Below are 20881 nucleotides of genomic sequence, written 5' to 3' on the forward strand. Positions count from 1 at the left end.
AGGCCAGAAGCCCCACTGTCGTCGTTAATGCAGGTTCAGCAGCAAACGGTTCTGTATGGCATACTATTTGCCGCAACACACAAGACCACAATAAAATGCCAAAATCTCACCACAACCCGACCTCACGTGTTTATTATAAAAGTACAAAATGTTTGTACAACATGAAGTAAACACAAGTAAAAAAGGTTAAAGTACAAAGGCAGTGATTCAGTGTTAAGATTCTATAGAAAATATATGTGATTTAAGTTATGAAACTTAACTTTAACATCAGTTAAAACGATAATAACAAATAACAGACTTCATATGAATAATAAAGAGACAGAAAAATATAGATATATATCCAAAGGGAATATTTCATGTTTGACCATCAGACACTGAAGGGCAGAGCAGCTGCACTGAGACAGCGGCAGATTTCAGAAGGACTTGCAGAGATGAATCTGCCCTTGGCAGTGTACATGGCACTGACAACCCGCTGATCAACTTGAACTCACATATCCAAAATTGTCAGAGGAAATTTTAATATTAGGTCCTATCTTTACTAACTGACCACAGATTTGAAGTTCTGGAAAACTTGGCTGATATTAGTCCACACAAGTCACCTCCTGATGTATCCTTGATCAAATCAATGAGTGAATCAAGAACACATCCAAGGTTGTTAAGCAAACTTGGCTTCACGCGAACTTGGAATTGGAGCAGTACTTGGGCCCAGACTGATGAAGTCCACAATAACACAAGTCCAGACATCTAGGGCTTTTGTGTGCATGCAGACTTCTAGTAAGGATCCTCCAGACAGTTTTATTAATAAGATCTCAGCTGATTTCTAAACGTTGTTGCCATATACACACTGTTGACACATGAATGGTTTCTATTGAGTGTGGACTCTCATGTGTGTGGTAAGGGTAGCTTTTGTTTTGAAGCTCTTTTTACACTCATGGCATGTGAACGGTTTCTCTCCAGTGTGAATTTTCAAATGTCTGTTCAAGAAACTTGCAGTTGCAAAACTCTTGTCACAGTGATGGCACGCGTGTGGCTTTTCCCCCCTGTGAGCTTTCATGTGCCGGTTAAGGCTTGTTTGAAAGGTGAAACTCTTTCCACACTGATGGCACTTGAATGGTTTCTCTCCCGTGTGAGTCCTCATGTGTTCTTTAAGGTGATCTTTTTTTCTGAAACTCTTTCCACACTGATGGCACGTAAATGGTTTCTCTCCAGTGTGAATCCTCATATGTATGTTAAGGCTCTCTTTTGTTTTAAAACTCTTTCCACACTGTTGACATGTGAAAGGTTTCTCTTCAGTGTGAGACCTCATGTGTTGCTTAAGTTCACCTGCAGTTATAAAACTCTTTCCACACTGATGGCACAGATGTGGTTTCTCTCCAGTGTGAATCCTCATGTGTGCTTTAAGGTTAGGATTTGTTCTGAAACTCTTTTCACACAGATGACATGTGAATGGTTTCTCTCCAGTGTGAGAATTCTCGTGTATCTTAAGTTGACTTCTATCTGGGAAACTCTTGTTACAATGCTGGCACGCGCATGGATTTTCCCCACTGTGAGCTTTCATGTGCCAGCTAAGGCTCGATTTACAGTTAAAACTCATTCCACACTGGTGACATGTGAAAGGTTTCTTCTCACTGTGAGTCCTCATGTGTTCTTCAAGGTGAGCTTGTCTTCTGAAACTCTTTCCACAGTGATGACAAGTGAACGGTTTTCCTTCAGTGTGAACTTTCATGTGTGCCTTAAGACTTTGTTTGCTTGAAAAACTCTTTTCACACTGAGAGCATATGTAAGGTTTCTCTCCAGTGTGAGTTCTCATGTGAGCCTCAAGTCCACGTTTATCTATGAAACTCTTTTCACACAGATGACAAGTGTAAGGTTTCTCTCCAGTGTGAATTCTCAAATGTCTGTTAAGTTGACTTCTATCTGGGAAACTCTTGTCACAATGCTGGCACGCGTGTGGCTTTTCCCCACTATGAGCTTTCTTGTGCCGGCTAAGGCCCGATTGAAAAGTGAAACTCTTTCCACACTGTTGACATGTGAAAGGTTTCTCCTCACTGTGAGTCCTCTTGTGATCTGCAGGGCGTTCATCTTCTCTGAAACTATTTTCACACTTTATTTCTTCTGTCTTCAGAGTTTCTTTCTGTGAAACATTATGGTTTATTTTTACAATCTGATATTTCTCATCAACTTCAGCTTGACTCTCCTTTTTCATTTCCATATTATCTAAAAATGAACACAGTAAATAGTTCATATTAATAAACTTGCATGTTTGCATGTTATTTTTAATGTGAAGTACATTATGTCATTCTTGCAGTTTAACTCTTGTGCTGTGTTTAAAACCCTATAACAAATGTTGTGTTTCCAATATCCGGGCATGGGTAAAAAAGGTGAAAAGTACCACCCTACGGGGGTACGTTGGTTGCTCCCTCATTCGAAAATGTAGAAAATTACATATTTTAAAGCATCAATCTGATGAATTTTGAGATTCAGTTTTTGCCAACCTTTTTACTAGCACTTTTTTGCCATTAATGCCATATTAAAGTCTCCTGAGGCATATATACATTTAAGGTTGCTGACTGTTACTATAAAATTCAGGAGAAAGGTGGGCTACAGCAGGTATATGGTTTTATGTGAATATACAGTGTACTGTTTTAAGCCATTTGTCAAAATGATAGCTAATCTCCTAATTTATATCTTTCATACCTACAACATACAGTAGGTTTAGTAATAGCTTGTTAATTCACAGCTTTTCTTTTAACATTCCTTTAATTGAACCATCACCTTTACTATATGTCTAAAACAAAACACTTGTGACTCCTGCAATAAGGGTTAAAAAAATGTTATTCCCTTCATATTAATCTACGTGTGACAAACTATCTGTAAGCTGTAGTTTGCAGTCAACATCATATACTTGTGTACTACATTTGAAAAGTAACTAACCCTACTTGAACTTCAAACAGGATGGGTTTTATGGTCAGATGAAACCAAAAAATAGCTTTTTTAGCAGGAAACACTCAACATTAGTTTGGTGCACACAGGAGTAAAATGTACCCCATGTGTCCAATGAAATATACTGCTGTATCTTTAATGTTGTGGGCCTATTCTTCTGCTGGACGTCCTAGACATCTTGATCAGATACATGGCATCGTGGATTCTATGAAATACCAATAGATTAAAAAAATCAAAACCTGACTGTCCCTGTTAGAAATCATATAATGGGCCATGGTTTGACCTTCTTTCAGGGCAATGATCCAAAACAAACATCAAAACTAACACAAAAATGAGTCACTGAGCACAAAATGAAGCTTTTGCCATGACAATCTCAGTCCCCTGACCTGAACCCTAAGGAAAATGAGTGGGATGAACTGAAGAGAAGAAGCACCAACATGGAGCTGGAATCTGAAGGATCAGGGCCCGTATGTATTAAGCCTCTCAGAGTAAAATTTTAGTCTTAATTGTGTCAAAGTTCTAAGAATGACATCATTTTACTCTTATTCTTAGACTTAAGAATAAGTTTGATTTATAAAGCCTCCGAAGTGTTAAGACTAGGTCTCAGCTCCTAAATTATTTAAGAGAGCTGGAGAGGTCTCTTAACCTAGTTAAGAGTAACAAGAGGGCAGCAGAGAGGTGAAGATCATGCACTTTACAACAAATAATGTGTTAGAATTACTTTGATTCAATTGTATTTCTACAGCACTTTTGAAAAAAATATTGTTTCATTGTTGCAGAGCAGAAAATGTACAATAAATACATGTTAGTAGTATATAGACAGATAGGAATGAATATAACATGAAATATAAAGAGTATAGGGTTTTCTATACAATGTATTATATTACACAATATAATATACAGTATAAAATGTATATTAGTAAAACTTATTCAAGTGCTTGCACAGTACCAATAATTTTTATGGGATTATCAAGACAGCAATGGTATATACTTAAACTTTTTACAGTGTATATTATTCAAATTTATATACATTTAAGTTGGATCAAATTATTGATAATGCCTTAAAATGTAATGTTTTTTCAACTTAAATTTCTGAGTTTAAGTGAAATAATTAAATAAAAAATAAAAAAATTAGGTGTTACCAATTGAAGTAAGTTTTTAAGTAGAGCCGCTTTTACATTTGACAGATTATGATAGGTAAATAAAATACCATAAAATGTAAATAAAATCTACAATAAAAATGTATCTACAAGATTGCAGTGACACTATAACTGTAAAGTGATATTAATAGAGTATACAAGCCTGACCCAAAACATAATGTTAGCAATGTTACACTCTAAAAAAAAAAGGTTCCTTGAGGTTCTATATAGAACCATCGGGTGCTTTACTTGGCCAATAGAACCTTTTACCAAAAAAAGGGTTCCATATAGAGCCCTTGGAGGGCAAAGAACCCATTTTATTAAAATGGTTCTATAATTCACGTTTGTGACTGAAGTGTAAACTAAAGATTACACAATAATTACAGACCTACAGAACTCATTTACAAACTTACACAATTCATTCACAAACCATTTTGTGTCAATAGGCTGTGGTCAAATAAAGAGAGAGTCAACAAATAGGCTATTCATATTTATTGTATGATTTATTTCCTGTGAGCTTTTTTATGCAAGTTTGTAAATTAGCATGAAACTTACAGTGCAGTTTGCGTTTTTGGTGAATAACCAGGTGTTTTCTTTATTTTGTACATTCTATATTGTCAATGTTTAATTTAACCTGAAGGGGCATTAAAAACAAATAATCGCAAAAGTGCCCTCTGGTGGCGTATATATGCGTTGCACCATAAGCGAAGATGAGCCTCAAGACGTGACAGGTTTTTTTTTCAAACTGGAGTTCGGACTCCGGACCGGCATTTCTGCTTGTTGGTACCCTGAGGTAAGTAAACTTTCTACATTTTTGAAACGATATTACACTCTAAAAAACGTGAGCCAGTTGGGTTATTTTGTTTGGTTGTTTTATCAGTGTTGGGTAGTTATATGTTGGGTAATTTTGAAGCAGAGCCAGCTTAATAGATACATAGCTGTTTTTCAATATTACTTTCTCTAGTCCACAAAATGTATTTTAAACATAAGTTCAGGCGAGAATATATATGTATAATGTTCAAATTTGCAGTCGGTTTGTAAAGTGAACGGCAATTTTAAAGTTTAATTACACAAAGTCGGAATGTTTCCGGCGTGACCACCGGGTGTCAGTGGCTGCGTTTACATTTTGCATTAACATGCGATCTCGGTGATCCGTTCACGCAGATCCGATCATCCGTTTATCAGGACACGGCGCGTTTACATTTGTCAACATCAAAGTGGCTTCTGTATCCGGATGTGTGATCGGATACCGTGCGGGGAGGCGCGCTGGATGAATAGCTGTCAATCAAAATGGGTACAGCTGTCTTTAGCCACATGATTTAGGGTTTTCGCGCTAACCGCAATCCCGTATTGTACAGTGCAACTGAGAAGCCAACAACAGAGAATAACTAGCAACCCCAACAACCATGATGTTCACATTTTAAGTGTTATATTTTTTAGCTTTAAAAGCCTTATCTTTAAAAGCCTTATAGCGTCCGCACCGCGGATGAATGTTCTGTTTAACTTTACCTGAACTTGACTTTCACCCGCATGCTTTAAATCAACAACAAAATCCGTGTGAAACATGACCGACTCCACTGTTTTATTCTGCCTTAATAACGGGCTTTTGGCTCTGCCTGAACTTATATGTATATTTCTATTTTAACCATAAACTGTTTTTAGTTATGTTTCCTGGTAATAATATGATTTAATTAAAAGAGCTAACAATTTCCTATTCATAGTGCGTAAGAATTAATGTAATTTACAAACACATATAAGTAACCTTGCATAAAACCAACACTGACTAAATGTATTTGGTTAATGTTATTATGGTTTGTACGTGTTTTAATGTAACTTAAAATGTGTTAAATGAGACAGAAACAGCCGATTGACCAGAAAGAAGCACAACAAAGTTGATTTGTCGCCATGGAAACTCAAACATTATAACGACGATCCTGAATTCTGCCATTAAATATTAAATCTCACTATGAATAGTTGTAACATATAACATATGCCTGAATAACTTAAATACAGTTAGCAGTGTTAAAATGCTTTTGTATATCGATTTATTTCAAGATACTTTTAAGCGTAGCTAGCATTGCTCCACAAATATGAATTTATGCGTCTCTCACCTGCGCTCCATGACCTAACGTCCTTTATTTTTGACAGCTGTCAGTGAGAGGAGATGATAGTGGGCGGGGTTTTGTGTGACGTTGACCTGTAAATGCAGATACGATGGCTGGATTGCGTTTACATTACAATGAGATCCGATCACAAAGCGTCCTCGACTACCTCTGCATCAGGACACACAGATCGGATAACATTCCGATCACAGACGCGTTTACACTTGTCTTTTCAATGTGTATGTGGACAACATCCGGATACAGGTCGCATGTTAATGCCAAGTGTAAACGCAGCCAGTAGTGTTCTGCTTCCCCAGAGAGAACTCCTCCCTTCCCCCACACAGACGCGTCAGCTGAACTTCTGCTCTCACTCACTGCAACGATACCTGAAGCGGGAGTTTACTATTCACCTCACGATTCATGAACGGTTTTTCATCGACTTATCTTTGATTTATTTAAAGGAAAAGGTTTGTATCATTGTTTTTAATCATTTAAACTATTTCTGAATGCAAAAGTATGCTAAATGATGGTTCACATGACATAACTGTTATTAAACTAGTTTTATTAGCTTCCGTTGGCTGGTCTGTAATGCCCAGTAAATTTAAACGATGTTTATGCTTGCTTTTAAATGATTTAAATATTTCGTTTGATCAAACGTTTTATGAAATATGTCTAAAACATGGCTTGTTTTAATAATTTTAGAAACGTTAGAATGTAACGTATTCTAATGGTTTAGAAATTCAGTTTAAAACAGATAACGTTAATATGAGGAAGAAACGTGTACGTTTTAAATAAATAATCGTTTGTTGAAAAAGTTGAAATCAAACTGATGCTTTTAATATCATGTTTAGATCATGAAACTTTAGCCTTGAGTTCACAGACAGGGTCACATGTTGTGAACTCTCATTTGGTCTGTGTAAGTTACAGACATTTTTATCTTTTTCAAATGTTTTTGATGATGCCCACTTAAATCACAGTTTTGGCTCTTTTCCACAGACCCTGATGGATAAAAGATGGATATTTTTTTCCTGGAGAAGCTAAAACAATGTAACTTTGAGGTTCTGATACCAGCTTTTACAAAGTTATTTACAGGTAACATGAAAATGCACTTGTTTTTTATAATTTAAAGTGATATGTTGATATTACAATGAGGCATATCAAAGCATTTATTTATTAAGAATTCCTGCTTATTTTGCTGTGAGTATGTCATTTTCAAAAGTGGTATGTAAGGTTGCACGATTAAAGGAATAGTTCACCCAAAAATTATATTAAACTCATGATTTACTCACCCCCAAGCCATTCAAAATGCATATGTCCATCATTTTTTTGACGAACACATTTTGAGTTATTTTAGAAAATGTCTTAGATCTTTCAGTTAATCAAATGTAACGTTACGGGGTCCACTCCTTCACGTCCAAAAAATGTGCATCCATCCTTCACAAAAGAAATCCAAACGGCTTCACGATGATAAACAAAGGTCTTCTGAGGGTAATCCGCGCCGTTTTGTTGTAGAAATATCTATATTTAAACTTTATAAACAAAAATAACTAGCTTCCGGTAATACTGCCATCCAAGACTCCTCTGTATTCAGGACAGCTCTCATCTTAAATGCGGACGCGACCAAGATGGCGCTATTAGCGGAAGCTAGTTATTTTTGTTATATTTCTACAACAACACTGCACGGATTACCCTCAGAAGGCCTTTGTTTATTATCGTGGAGCCATATGGATTTATTTTGTGAAGGAAGGATGCAAATATTTTTGGACTTGAAAGAGTGGACCCCATAACTTTACATTTGATTAACTGAAAGATCTAAAACATTTTCTAAACTAACTGAAAATGTGTTAAACTGAAAAATGATGGACATATGCATCTTGGACGGCTTGGAGGTGAGTAATTCATGGGTTTAATATCATTTTTGGCCCAACTATCTCTTTAATTGTATAAAATTGTCAAGCCTATCTAATCGGTAAAGCCGGTTCTGTGATTAGTAGTAAATTGCCATAATCTGAAAACAGGTGAAGCACCGTTAACTACACGCCGTAGTTCACTGACAAGCTAGCCCATAGCATTCATTATCGCATAAATTTACATTAAAGTTTTATTGAAAATGAATGCATGATTTGTCATTTTCAGAGTTCACCAGACTTCTCTGTGGTATTTCCTGACCATGCCGAAAAGCTATTTGAAACTTGGGCATTGCATTTTCCAGACAGAATCCTGCAACTTCCCAGCCAAGAACCAGGAGCATCAACAAATCACCTCCAGGTACACTTGGGAATACAATAGTTGTTTGCTGTGTATTATGACAATAAAGTTACTAATTTAACCTAAACATTTATCTCTACAGAACCCCATGATGATATTCCAACTCCTGTCTACAAAAGTGGGAAGAAAATCTTAAGTCTATGTAAGTAATGGAAGTATTGCACACTTTGTTTTGCAAGCAACCTAAAACATTTAATATTTTGTTTGTGAACTAGCAAGAAGACATGTTTACAAGTACGAATAGAGTTAAAACTCGGACAAGAAAAATTGTCTTTCACTCGCACATCCAAAACATTAACTTTAGGGACAAACGTTAATGTCCAGCCTTGTATTCATTACATAATATATGCTAATAAAGTGTTGGCTATATTAAGTAATAAGGGCAAGTATGCAGGTTGTTGCAAAATCAAAAAAATTGGGCTTACTGCCAGGTAAAGTGATGTGGCAGAATCTGAAATTACTGTGAATCTGAGTTATTGGCATGAACAAAGAGTAAATTGTAAGGTTATTGAAATAAAACAGAAATTTATACATTTCATTACAATTAAACTAGATACTACATTTGTGTGTATGAAATATGAATTGTTTGGTTTTGTATAATAATGCTGCATCATGCATTTAGAGTCTTTGCCTGCATTCTAACAAGTGTTTTGTCTGTTTTCAACAGGTTGGGACCAACATGGTTGCATTCTTCTGAGAGGCTGATGTGACAAAACCATTCCCATTTGTCCTTGGATTGGAAGATGGCGATCTCTGCCATCAAGCCTTCGTTGTTTTTGACAGACAGTCACTCCAGCAATACACCCTCCTTGGTGATGTTGACATGTTTTGAACTTTTTTTTATGTTTTGGACATTAATTTTACTAAGCAGTGCACATCAGTGTGGGTGTTTTTGAAGACTGTTGTTTACAAACTCCCAAGAACGGAATCCCTTTCTATAAGAAGTCTGTGAAGTTATTTGTCATGCTAAGGTGATAACTCATGTTGATCATATATTGACTGTTTGTGCAACTTTGTGTTGATCTTATGTGTTACATTAACCATTTCTTATTACACGGTTCTCTAAAATGCTAGATTCTGATTGGCCAGTCGTGACATTCTACTACTGCTCAAAACTAAAAACTCCAATGCTGCAAATAATTTTGACAGGTACAGTTTTATATTACACAAAAATTAAATATCAATGTCTATTAATTACATATCTGACATTAAATTTATAAATGATTAAATGTGTTCGTGACATTTGTCCTGAAGAAACTGTTGGGGCTTTTTTCTGTGATGACATGCTGCCAATACATTATCCCTTACTTGTACAACTTTTTACTTGATCTAATTGTAATGTTAACTGGGTGTCTGTCATTTTAGATTGTGAGATATAATACTAATATATTTTTTTATATATATTTATTTATTTATTTATTTATTTATATATAATATATAAACGTATGTATGTTTATTAAAAAGTGAAAATGCTTAATGGAAATAATTAAATAACTAAATGGTTGAATGAAATGAGACATTTTAAATGTAAACTAAAGTTTTGCTGTCTAATACAGAATAAAGAGATGTGATTTTAAGTAATTTTTATAGATTTATATTTCTGTATAATACAATTAATAAATAGTAAACTTTTATAATTTTCTGGATCGGTTATAATTTCTTATCAATAATAAATTACTCATAATAATAAAGAACCTTTAATGGTTCTAAATAGAACCATCTAACTTTGATTCAAAGAACCATTTGGGGTTCGTTTTAATGAACCCATTAAAGTGGTTCTATGTTGAACCATTTGGGGGTTCCATATATGAAGCGGGTGATAGAACCATTTCTGGTCCGATATAGAACCATTTTTTTTAAGAGTGTAGCAGTGAGCAAGCCAAAGGTGAAAGTGACAAAAATGGCAAAAATTACAATTGTGTTTAAGTGGAGGAATCCAACTTAACTTGATCATCTGGTTCAGGCTTGATCATCAAAGTAGTTTTTATCTAAGTGTTTGCAAACTTTAGTCTTTTCTTTATAAACAGCTTGTGAGTGAAGTTAAAAGAATGTGATTCATCATCTTAATTTTTTAAATAGTATTACGTTTGTCTATTTCATAAACATGTTTAAACTTAATTAAAATGTTGCAAAATCGTGTAAAATAAATGCATGTACTTATTTGTAATAACATTTCTTGAAGCAAATTTAAATTAAAATATTTAAATACTGATATAATTTGAATGTCTTCATGATTCATGAATGTATGGTGTCAAATGCTGCTATGACTGTATAACATTGCTGGCTTTCAACTGGCTAATTCAGAGGTTAAAGGAATAGTCTACTCATTTTCAATATTAAAATATGTTATTACCTTAACTAAGAACTGTTGAATCATCCCTCTATCATCTGTGTGCGTGCACGTAAGCGCTGGAGCGCGCTGCGACGCTACGATAGCATTTAGCTTAGCCCCATTCATTCAATGGTACCATTTAGAGATAAAGTTAGAAGTGACAAAACACATCAACGTTTTTCCTATTTAAGACGAGTAGTTATACGAGCAAGTTTGGTGGTACAAAATAAAACATAGCGCTTTTCTAAGCGGATTTAAAAGAGTAACTATATTTTATGGCGTAATAGCACTTTTGGGAGTACTTCGACTCGGCGCAGTAACACCCTCCCTCTCCCATTATGAGAGTGAGAAGGGGAGCGGACTTTTCAGGCGAGTCGAAGTACTCCCAAAGTGCTATTACGCCATAAAATATAGTTCCTCTTTTAAATCCGCTTAGAAAAGCGCTACGTTTTATTTTGTACCACCAAACTTGCTCGTATAACTACTCGTCTTAAATAGGAAAAACGTTGATGTGTTTGGTCACTTCTAACTTTATCTCTAAATGGCAGCATTGAATGAATGGGGCTAAGCTAAATGCTATCGTAGCGTCGCAGCGCGCTCCAGCGCTTACGTGCACACACACAGATGATAGAGGGATGATTCAACAGTTCTTAGTTAAGGTAATAACATATTTTAATATTGAAAATGAGTAGACTATTCTTTTAAGGGCGGCCATTTTAGGTTGAAATCATTAGGTGTGTTCGACATCGGCTGTGACTGGATGTAACCGATCGGCGAGATTAGCCGCGTGCAGGCGGGGAGGAGCTGAAAACGGAGACGTGAAGTCGGACGCGCTGTGGTTCCCGTAGTTTGCTGCATTTACGTCAAGCATGGCTGATCACGTGCCGTTTGCTTGCTTAATCGCATTAAACATGATTTGTAAGATGTAAACTACATAAAAAGTGAATTATACTGTTTTGAATGTCCGTGTATGAGCATGAGTGGAACTGAAGAGGCTTACAGCATCTGTTTTTACAAGAATAAAGTTCAACATAAGCAGATATGATTTAAAGAGCACCTATTATGGGATACACGTTTTTAAACATCATTTTGTGTGTAAGTGTGTATTAGTACATGCTAACGATATTCAAAAAGTACATACCTCAAAGAAAACGATGACGCGAGTTATCGTCTCTAACGTTCGAGGACTACAAAAAACACTCGGATTGTAGGCAACAGTTTACTTCCTGGGATTAGTGACGTAGATAAGACCAACATTATCATAGTTCAGCCCTCTCTGCTTTGCTTGGGTACGCCCTCAAAGACGAGGGTGGGGAGCGCCGAGTCAGAAGAGAGCTAAAATGGCGGAGGTTGGGAGTCCCTGCTTTCACTCTGTTTGGAAACTCTTGTTTCATAGTTTAAGCGATTAAATCTCTCGAGTAGACGCTGTCTCTTTAGATGCGAGGGCAAAATAGCACTTTATGGACTTACACAGAGGACATCATGTTTAATACGGTTCCGGAAAAATCCAGTCAGAAGTTGTTCACGGAGTTTTCACAATAACTGCTTCTCATGAACCGAAGCTGGACGTCTCCTTCTGAAAGTTGGATTACTGTGCACTTCTGGATCACAGGCTGTAAGTATTCACGTTTATTATTTGCCTTTTACTGTACATTACGTAACCGGTAACCGGAGATTAACATAATGTGCGTGTAGAGCTAAGCTTGCCAGCGAACTGTTTTGTGTTGTAATACTGTATTTCATAAACAACGTACCATATTTACACACGTGTATGTTGAATTATGCAGACTATCGTTTTTTTATCGATGTTGGTTAAGACATGTTTACAAACTTGCTAAGTTACCAGCTAAACTGTTACCGTTAAAATTTGTTCTCATGATCAAACTCAAGAAACTCTAAGTACAGATGATTTGTTTAAAGTTATATGTATTTTACTGTTGTTTTTACTTGAAGCTTTCTTAGATTTTGAAACGAAGTAAACACGTAATGTGTGTTGCTAATGTTGGGCCATGTAATATGTAATACATTTACGTTTTAATGAATAGTCTAACGAGTTATAGTCGTTGTACTCTATTGTTATAATATGTATTTTTGACTGAATACATGTTTGTTTTATTTGTCTATATCTTAGATTCGCAGCTGGACACATCCTTCTACACTGTATGCAAACATGCAACATCATAACACACAGTACAAGGAGTCAGACTGGCATATGAGGAGCAAAGGTGTGTAACACAAATGATGTATTTAGCTAATGAAACCACTACCAGTCTTAAATGTATAACTGATGATGACAAAGTTTTTTTTCTCTGCATAATAATAGGAACCCAGGCAGTAGCATCGTTTCACAATGTTTCCATCACCATCATCAGTGGATGCCTTTGCCGTCCGTAGCCTGAGATTTCAGATTTGCAGCAAAAAAAATTGATTTTCTCATTTATTGGAATGCTATGCAGGTATTTAAGTATTTTAGTAACTGTGTTAAATAAAGTAGTATTTACTTTTACAATAAATTTATGCTTGCTTATATTTTTACAGGTTGTACCTTGCAGCCATCCATTACAATGTCACCAAGCCGTAACAAAAGCAGGAGAGGGAAAGTACAAGGCTATGTTCCCAAAACACAAATGACATACCGTAAGCAGTAATGTTTTATTTCAAATACATTCATAATTAAAAACTTAATGCATGAAGCAGGGAAATAAATGATCAAAACAAAAGATTTATTGACCGCAATATTTCTACAGTTATGTGGATGATGTGATCAGGCTTGTGTTTGCTGAGGTATTTGAAGATAAGCTGAAGGAAACCCCGATTCCAATGGACCTGGCATCACAGTTTGAGAGACCTTCAAAGGAGGACGTGATTGCATGCCATCTTCAGTGCAGGGGTCGTCGGAAGCCAACATTCCGATCAGGAAGCTCCAAGCGTATCTGGAGAACAACACACGACAGGATGATAACCCTAAAGTGTCATCTTAGATAGCATCAGCTGACAAAGCTTTGATATGCCATTTATCTGAATAGATAGCTGTAAGAAGTGAATTGAACAATTTTTGAAAGAAGGGCACAATATGGTTACTAAAGTATGTTTATTTGTATATTGTTTAACATTTAAATATATATTTGTAATAAATAAACTTTTGACTGACTTTTATATTTTCTTTAAAGTTACATCTTTTGTTCTTTTGGGTACTTTGTTACTATAATGATACTTTAGTGTTATTGGTTTAAAAATGTAATAAAACTTACTCTAGTCCTGCGCCTCAAAGGCTTATAGTCGGTACAATAAATGTTCTGTGTGTAGGGATTTAGACAATTTGTGCAAAACCTGGATGATGAATCACGCAGGTAAGAGGCCCTGGAACCTGTTGCATTCTCCTTAAAACCTAGTAAGTAAAAACATAGCACAGTCTTTCATAATAAAGTTTACCATAGTAAAATAATGTAGAACTAACATTCATTTCAATTAATACTTTTTTTGTGCTACATTTGGTGTTTCCATATAGTTTGCACAGTAAAATAGTATGTAAGCAGTATTTTATAATGAAGTTTACTATAGTAAAATAATGTAGAAATTACCAAGTGAAATCGTTTTATAATCATTTCAACAAATACTTTATATGTGCTACATTTGGTGTTTCCATATAGTTTGCACAGTAATACAGTATGTAAGCAGTCTTATAATAAATTTTACTAGAGTAAAATAATGTAGAAATTACCAAGTGAAATCGTTTTATAATCATTTCAACAAATACTTTCTATGTGCTACATTTGGTGTTTCCATATAGTTTGCACAGTAATACAGTATGTAAGCAGTCTTATAATAAATTTTACTAGAGTAAAATAATGTAGAAATTACCAAGTGAAATCGTTTTATAATCATTTCAACAAATACTTTCTATGTGCTACATTTGGTGTTTCCATATAGTTATGTAGTACGTTATAATTACCTTTTGGATGTCTTTGCAACACATTTTCGTCTTCGTTTAGCATTCTGGCAGAGCTAAGGACACCTAAAAAAGTTAAATCCAATCGCATTCATTGACGGAGATCGTTTATATCGTAACAGCCTTCTGAACTCTCTGGATCGAGCTCGAAGTGGTAAGGCAGTACAGACACCATCGTTTATAGAGAAATATAACGCTTGTTTACGATGCCTCTGAGGCTGTGACTCTCAGTCAGAATCTGTGTCAACCCACGCGTAGTCAGGGGCGTAACCTTTCAAACACAAGCCGAACCCAGCTGACCAATAACAGTTGAGTAGTCATCTGACCAATCCGATTACACTAGACATTTTGGGAGGCGGAGACAGGAACTAAACCGAGCGTTTTCCAGACATGCAGAAATCGGTGAGGTATGTAAGCAATTTATAAGACTCACAATGCATTAGTTCAAGTTTTAATAACATGTATGTACTATGGGATATTGCAAAAACGTGCTAACGTGCCAATTTATTAGCATAATTGGTGCTCTTTAAATACCAATGTAGTGGGGTCTATGTTTTTTATCCATTTTATTTTGATGAAGATGACACAATATAACATAGCGACATGAAAAGAGCTTTAAATGTTATAAAAATACAGATTTGTGAGCATTTGTGGAACTGAGGGCGTGAAAATACTCACGAAACACACGTGATTGTTGTCATGTGGTGAATCCGACCAATCTTGAAACAGCTGTGTCCAAGGGCGTAGGAACGGGGGGGATGCCTTTTAGTTCGTGGGATAAAAGAATCAAACAGCCAGCCGAGCCAGGCATTGTATGTCTAGGGCAGTATTTTGGGGGTAATTGATTTGTCCCGTACATAATCGATCGCGTCCCGTTTTTTGACTGATACGGTTTTGTTAAAGTTCATGTGGCGCCACAGAGGCAGATGACATCAAAATCATGTGAGAGCGATTCAAGAAAACATACAGGTGAGACTGCTATTGAAATCCTTTGATGTCATCTGCCTGTCGGTTTCAGCACCGCTGTACGAAGTCGAACCAGCAGCAATGCTGATCACGACAACACATGAGAATGATCACCTGTCATTCAATCACAGACCCCCTCAAGTGTACATTAAAAGGGATGATATAATACGATTTCATGTTTTCTTTTTTTAAAGTGGGTTATTTAGCCGTTTCGCCTCAATCTACTATGCCTCAAAAGCATTTCCAACTTTGCTTGGACATTTTCGTACATGATTCACAGTCTGTAACTTATGTGTGTTTTAATAATCTTATTTGTTAAAGTATATGATGTTGACTCGAAACTACCGCTTACAGAATCTATTTAAGATGTTTTTTTTTAGTTTGTCGCACGTAGATTAATATGAAGGGGATAACCTTTTTAACCCTTAGTGCAAGATTCACAAGTGTTTTGTTTAAAGGACTGTGTTAAAAGTAAAGCTGTAAATTAACAAACTACCTACAATATGTTGTATGCATAAAAGTTATAAATTAGGAGATTAGCTATCATTCTGATCATTCTACACCTCAGGAGACTTCAATATGGCATTAATGGCAAAAAAATGCATCTCAAAATGCATCAGATTGATGAATTAAAATATGGAATTTTCAAAATTTTCTTGCAAGACCCCTAGAGGGGTATCCTTCTCACCATTTTCACCCCTAACCCATTTTCATGCCTGAATAAAGTATGTTGGTGAATGTTTTGCACTGTAGTTTATTTAAGACATATTTCTGTTCAAGCTATTAACGGATCTGTCAGGTTTCCGATATGTGTCCCCCCCAATGTTAAACTTATTCCTACGCCCCTGGCTGTGTCGTCATTACAGCCCGTGCAGCTCCTCTTCGGGAACTGCGCCGGCTAACTCAGGCGACTGATCTCGAATCGCTCTCGCGGTACTTAAAACCATATGACACAGTCACGTGCCTGCAGCGCCAGCTTAAGTCGGACAAAATTACTAACCGGAATGCACTGCTTCAAGTCAGCCACCGATCGGTCTGCGCAGCGCCGCATGAAGTCGAACACACCTATTGTAGTCCTCAGTTTGCGGCACTTAAGTCAGCACATAAGAATGAGTCTTACACTTTACTGAAAGTTGCTTTCAGCTTCTTTATAAACGTCTTCTATTCTCAAACTGGTTCTACTCCTTACTAAGAATTTTTTGACATATAAGTCATAGCTTAAGACTATTCTTAAGAGCATTTATGAGATGTTTTATACATACAGGCCCTAGAGAGATTCTGCATGAAGGAATGATCTCTGATCTCTTGTCAGGTGTTTTCCAAACTCATCATGCATTATAGGTGAAGCCTCAAAGCTGTTCTCTTGGGAAAAGGAGGTTGCAAAAAGTATTGAATAAAAGGGTATGATTAATTGTGAGCAGCGTGAATTAGAGAAAAATATTTCTCTCATAATGGTTTTCCCCCATTTTAAAATTTGGATTAGGTTGAATTTTTGTAGATTTTTTATATTAAAGATCAAAAGTATTAATGATGTAGATTTATTTTCACAGCCGCCTTTGGTCATATTTACAAAGGGTATGAATAATTTTGAGCTCGACTGAATATTATGTCATCTATGAATCATCTATGTCTGGCTCTCTATCAATGTCTTCCTAGGACTTTTTTCACCTAGCTGATTTTTTTCCTAGGAGTTTTTTCTCAAGCCCTAGGGAGTCAGCTGACATTGGTTTAATTGGCCTCTCTTCTATAAATTACATTATTGCTAGTACGGGTTAATCTTAGCCCCTCTACCATGTTGTTTATGTTGTCCACAGATTTTTCTGTGTTTTCTTTTTTGGTTTACAGACAAATAAACACGTCTCAAAATAGCTGTCTTTGTTATTTCATTTGTTTACTATGATACTCACAATGTTTACTGCAGTGAAACCATGTTTAGCTAATAGTAATCAATACACACAAAAAACATGGTTACTACACTTTTACCATAAAAAACATGGTTTATTGTCTTAAAGGCGGAGTGCACAAAGTTTGAAAGCCAATGTTGACATTTGAAATCTGAACCACCCTAAAATGAAAATTGTGGGAACACCACAAGTGTAACAAGGTGGAGAAATACATTTTAAAAAGTGACAAAAATAATCCTCCCGATTGTTATAGATTGTTATAGTTCATGTAGTAATTTAAGTCTGGTGAAATAACATTAAAGGGACATTGGCCCTCATTTATCATTCTTGCGTAGAAACGGGCGTATATGTTGGCGTAAGATTATGCTTACACTCCTCTCACCGCCTGATTAATGAAGCTGTGCGTACCTCTGAAATTCAGGTGTAAGCAATATCTGCCCTTCATAAATGCCGCGGCTGAAAACGATCGTCATTAGAATAACACGCCCATATAAATTCAAGTCTCCACCTCCCACACGCCATCATTTTACGACATTGACACATGGAAGACGGCAAAGAAGACAAACCAGGGAAGTGGAAAGAAACAAAATTGTTTTATTTGGGAGTTTAAAGAGCGGGATTAAAGACACATTAATAATTGCATGACGTTTTGTAATATTTGTATTATTATTTTTATTATTAATGACGCTTAATTGATATTTAGAAGAATAATTATTTATTATTATTATTATTATTATTATTATTTACTATTGCCTACATCTAAATTATATGTCTGCTTAATAGTTCGGTTAAGTTTTTTTTAAATAATATTTTAAAATGATTTAGTAACTTTTGTAGCGTGTTTTTCTGTATTTACATACAGTTGTTTGTTAGCTAAGATCCAGTTTGATACGGAGCTCCGAATATAATTCAAATTAACAATTTGTTTCCACGACATCCACATGTTTTACTAGGCTAATTCATAATTTGAAGTAATAATAATTGTAATAGTAATTACGAAATATTATAATAATTAATTCCAAGGAACAAACTGTTGAATATTGGGAACGAATTTTATATTTATGGCCATACTTTAGACTAAATAAGAAAAAGAAGTGTCCATAATGTAGCATAAAAGATATTTCGTGGCCATGATTTTGTCCGCATGTCATCATGATCGGATTTATGGCTCCATTCAACACAAGCATTTTACCTTACCTATTCATGTGTAGCTATTTATTTATCATCGAATGGTATGTAACTAGCTTACCTTTTGATGCATTATTACCATGTTTTCGTAGCACATCCTTGTGCTTTCTTGCAATGTGCCGCTTCAGATTCCAGGATGAATATTTGCTAACTTTTACAGTCTCTCCGCACTTCCTTTCAATGTTTTCTTCCTGTCCAATCTAAACTTTGATTTTTACTTTACATTTATGTATAAGGCTTGAATTCCATAACTTATTGCTAGACGTTTTTACAGATTCTCGAACTAGCAAATTATCAAAGGGCGTTCTGGGTTCAACGAGCGGTGCTGAGCGAGCGGAGTTTTTAGAGAGGCGCTTTGATGGTAATATTACCGCACCGCTCAAGGTACGCTCCGCTCCGCTCACATGCTTTGCCCTGAAACGTCAGGTAAAGCACCCAGGCTCTCAACTGAAGGAATACATATGCATACAAATCAAATGCTTTGGTAAAGTCTCACAAATTAAACATTGAAGTCCATGTTGCATAAAAATAAACAATGAAGTTTATAATTACTATGTTTTTGTTTTTTTACAGTGGGTCATAATATATCATATATTTTAGTTTGTCAGTGCGTTTTGTTGTGTTAGGAAGTTTTTGCGCATTCCTGCACTAACTCAAAATGTGCGTACACCACCTCCTGAGCAGGCGTAGGATTTGAGCGTGCCGTACGCCAACGTCCATATTGATAAATCTCAAAGTCACCGTGGTTTTGGGTGTACGCCAGGTGTACGCTGGAAATTTGGTGTACGTACTTTTGATAAATGAGGGCCACTGTGTAGGAATTTCTCTCATCTAACGGTGAAATTGAATATTGCATTAAAACAAATAGTGCTCTCTAGTGCCTCTACAAAATGTCCCTTTAAATACTATTTTAGGGTAAAAGAAAAATTTCTCCATAATGACGTGAACACAACATGAGGTTTAACTGTAGTAGAGCATTGCATGGAGATCACAGTCATTCAATCCACTGAAGGTTGCTTTGGATAAAACTCTTTACCTGATGTTTCAATCTAATTCTACTGAATCTATTATAGATCCAGAAAGTTATCATCTCATGGATTTAAGTTTATTTTCCCCTTATGTTTCTCAATGTTTTTACGATTATTCTTCAACCATCAATAATAAAGATTGAAAGATAGACACCAACCTATTTGTTCCTCAGTATCTTCATCCTTTATTCTGCATGGTTGTGGATCTGTCATCTTCTCAAGCTCCTCTTTAACCAGCATCAACATTATGTCATGAAGATTTCAGTTGTCACACATGGAGTGATTTCTCTGTGTGTTTGATTGTTGTAGGAGGAGCTTCACTGAAGGTCTCAATCACTTTCACTCTATAGGTGTGAACCAGAGATGAAAAAGAGGCATTAAAACATTTAATGTCAGTAAAACATTCACCATCTGTTTCAGACTTTTTAATGTTTCACTTCAGAATGTTTTCTCAAGCATTAATTACAGAATCTGAATCTATGTTTGGTGTAGACCTGGGCGATTTTCCTTTTTTTATTAATTTAAATGAACGTTTTCATTTTATTTAAATTGAGCGATCAAGGTTTTGAATAGAATTTAGTTATACATGTCAAAGTGAAATGACGCAGACATCACCTGATTATTGCAGCAGGGTTTTCCTGCATTGAAAACGAATCAGGACCCACACAGGTATTTATACCCTACATAATTAACGACGCCTTTATTCTTCACTCCCCTACCGTTACTAAATATAAAGGTGAATAAGAACTAAAGTAAGAAGTGATAAATACAGATGCAGTTCTGAGGTAATTTTAAAGTTGTCTGAATAGCGCACATCTTCTGTTTTTAGTCCTCGATCTCCACAGTACACTGGTTCATAATACATGTGTAAAAACGTTGAATAATATTGTTATTAAACGTGCTGGACATTACCTCAAAAGTACACAACTGTATGATTCAGGAGATGTTTATGACGCTGTCCGGACAATGAATCCCTGCTCCAGAGACAACAGTGAGTCCGGTCAGATTTTCAACTTCATCTCAATGCTAACGGTTAGTGTATTAATAAATCCTGTCTTCTGT

The 20881-nt window shown here is 35.8% G+C and overlaps 1 protein-coding gene and 3 long non-coding RNA genes across 4 annotated transcripts; 2 read left to right on the forward strand and 2 right to left on the reverse strand.

Annotated features, from left to right (window-relative positions):
• Positions 1 to 265: 265 nt before the first annotated feature.
• LOC135768983 (uncharacterized) lies at positions 266 to 20161 on the reverse strand. Its single transcript, XM_065278340.2, has 2 exons — positions 19978 to 20161; positions 266 to 2217 (listed from the first exon to the last, which is right to left on the reverse strand). Exons 1-2 carry the CDS (start codon positions 20063 to 20065, stop codon positions 866 to 868), a joined length of 1440 nt encoding a protein of 479 aa, XP_065134412.1. The 5' UTR covers positions 20066 to 20161; the 3' UTR covers positions 266 to 865.
• On the forward strand, positions 6570 to 10309 carry LOC135758397 (uncharacterized). Its single transcript, XR_010536493.2, has 5 exons — positions 6570 to 6651; positions 7181 to 7276; positions 8321 to 8452; positions 8535 to 8594; positions 9120 to 10309. It is a non-coding gene; the product is annotated as an uncharacterized lncRNA (long non-coding RNA).
• On the forward strand, positions 11919 to 13672 carry LOC135768988 (uncharacterized). The gene is made up of 5 exons (XR_010542319.2): positions 11919 to 12399; positions 12916 to 13009; positions 13108 to 13240; positions 13323 to 13421; positions 13532 to 13672. It is a non-coding gene; the product is annotated as an uncharacterized lncRNA (long non-coding RNA).
• LOC135768987 (uncharacterized) lies at positions 13456 to 15260 on the reverse strand. Its single transcript, XR_010542318.2, has 3 exons — positions 14737 to 15260; positions 14036 to 14172; positions 13456 to 13717 (listed from the first exon to the last, which is right to left on the reverse strand). It is a non-coding gene; the product is annotated as an uncharacterized lncRNA (long non-coding RNA).
• Positions 20162 to 20881: the final 720 nt, after the last annotated feature.

The sequence above is a fragment of the Paramisgurnus dabryanus genome, chromosome 3 (genome assembly GCF_030506205.2).
Source record: "Paramisgurnus dabryanus chromosome 3, PD_genome_1.1, whole genome shotgun sequence".
Lineage (NCBI taxonomy): Eukaryota > Metazoa > Chordata > Actinopteri > Cypriniformes > Cobitidae > Paramisgurnus > Paramisgurnus dabryanus.

What these genes read in the sequence shown, in the direction of transcription:
- LOC135768983 (XM_065278340.2), bottom strand. Translation starts at nt 20,065, where the DNA reads ATGTTGATGCTGGTTAAAGAGGAGCTTGAGAAGATGACAGATCCACAA. An exon ending in AGATACTGAGGAACAAATAG is followed by an intron (nt 2,218 to 19,977) that starts GTTGGTGTCTAT and finishes GTTCATTTTTAG; the next exon opens with ATAATATGGAAATGAAAAAG.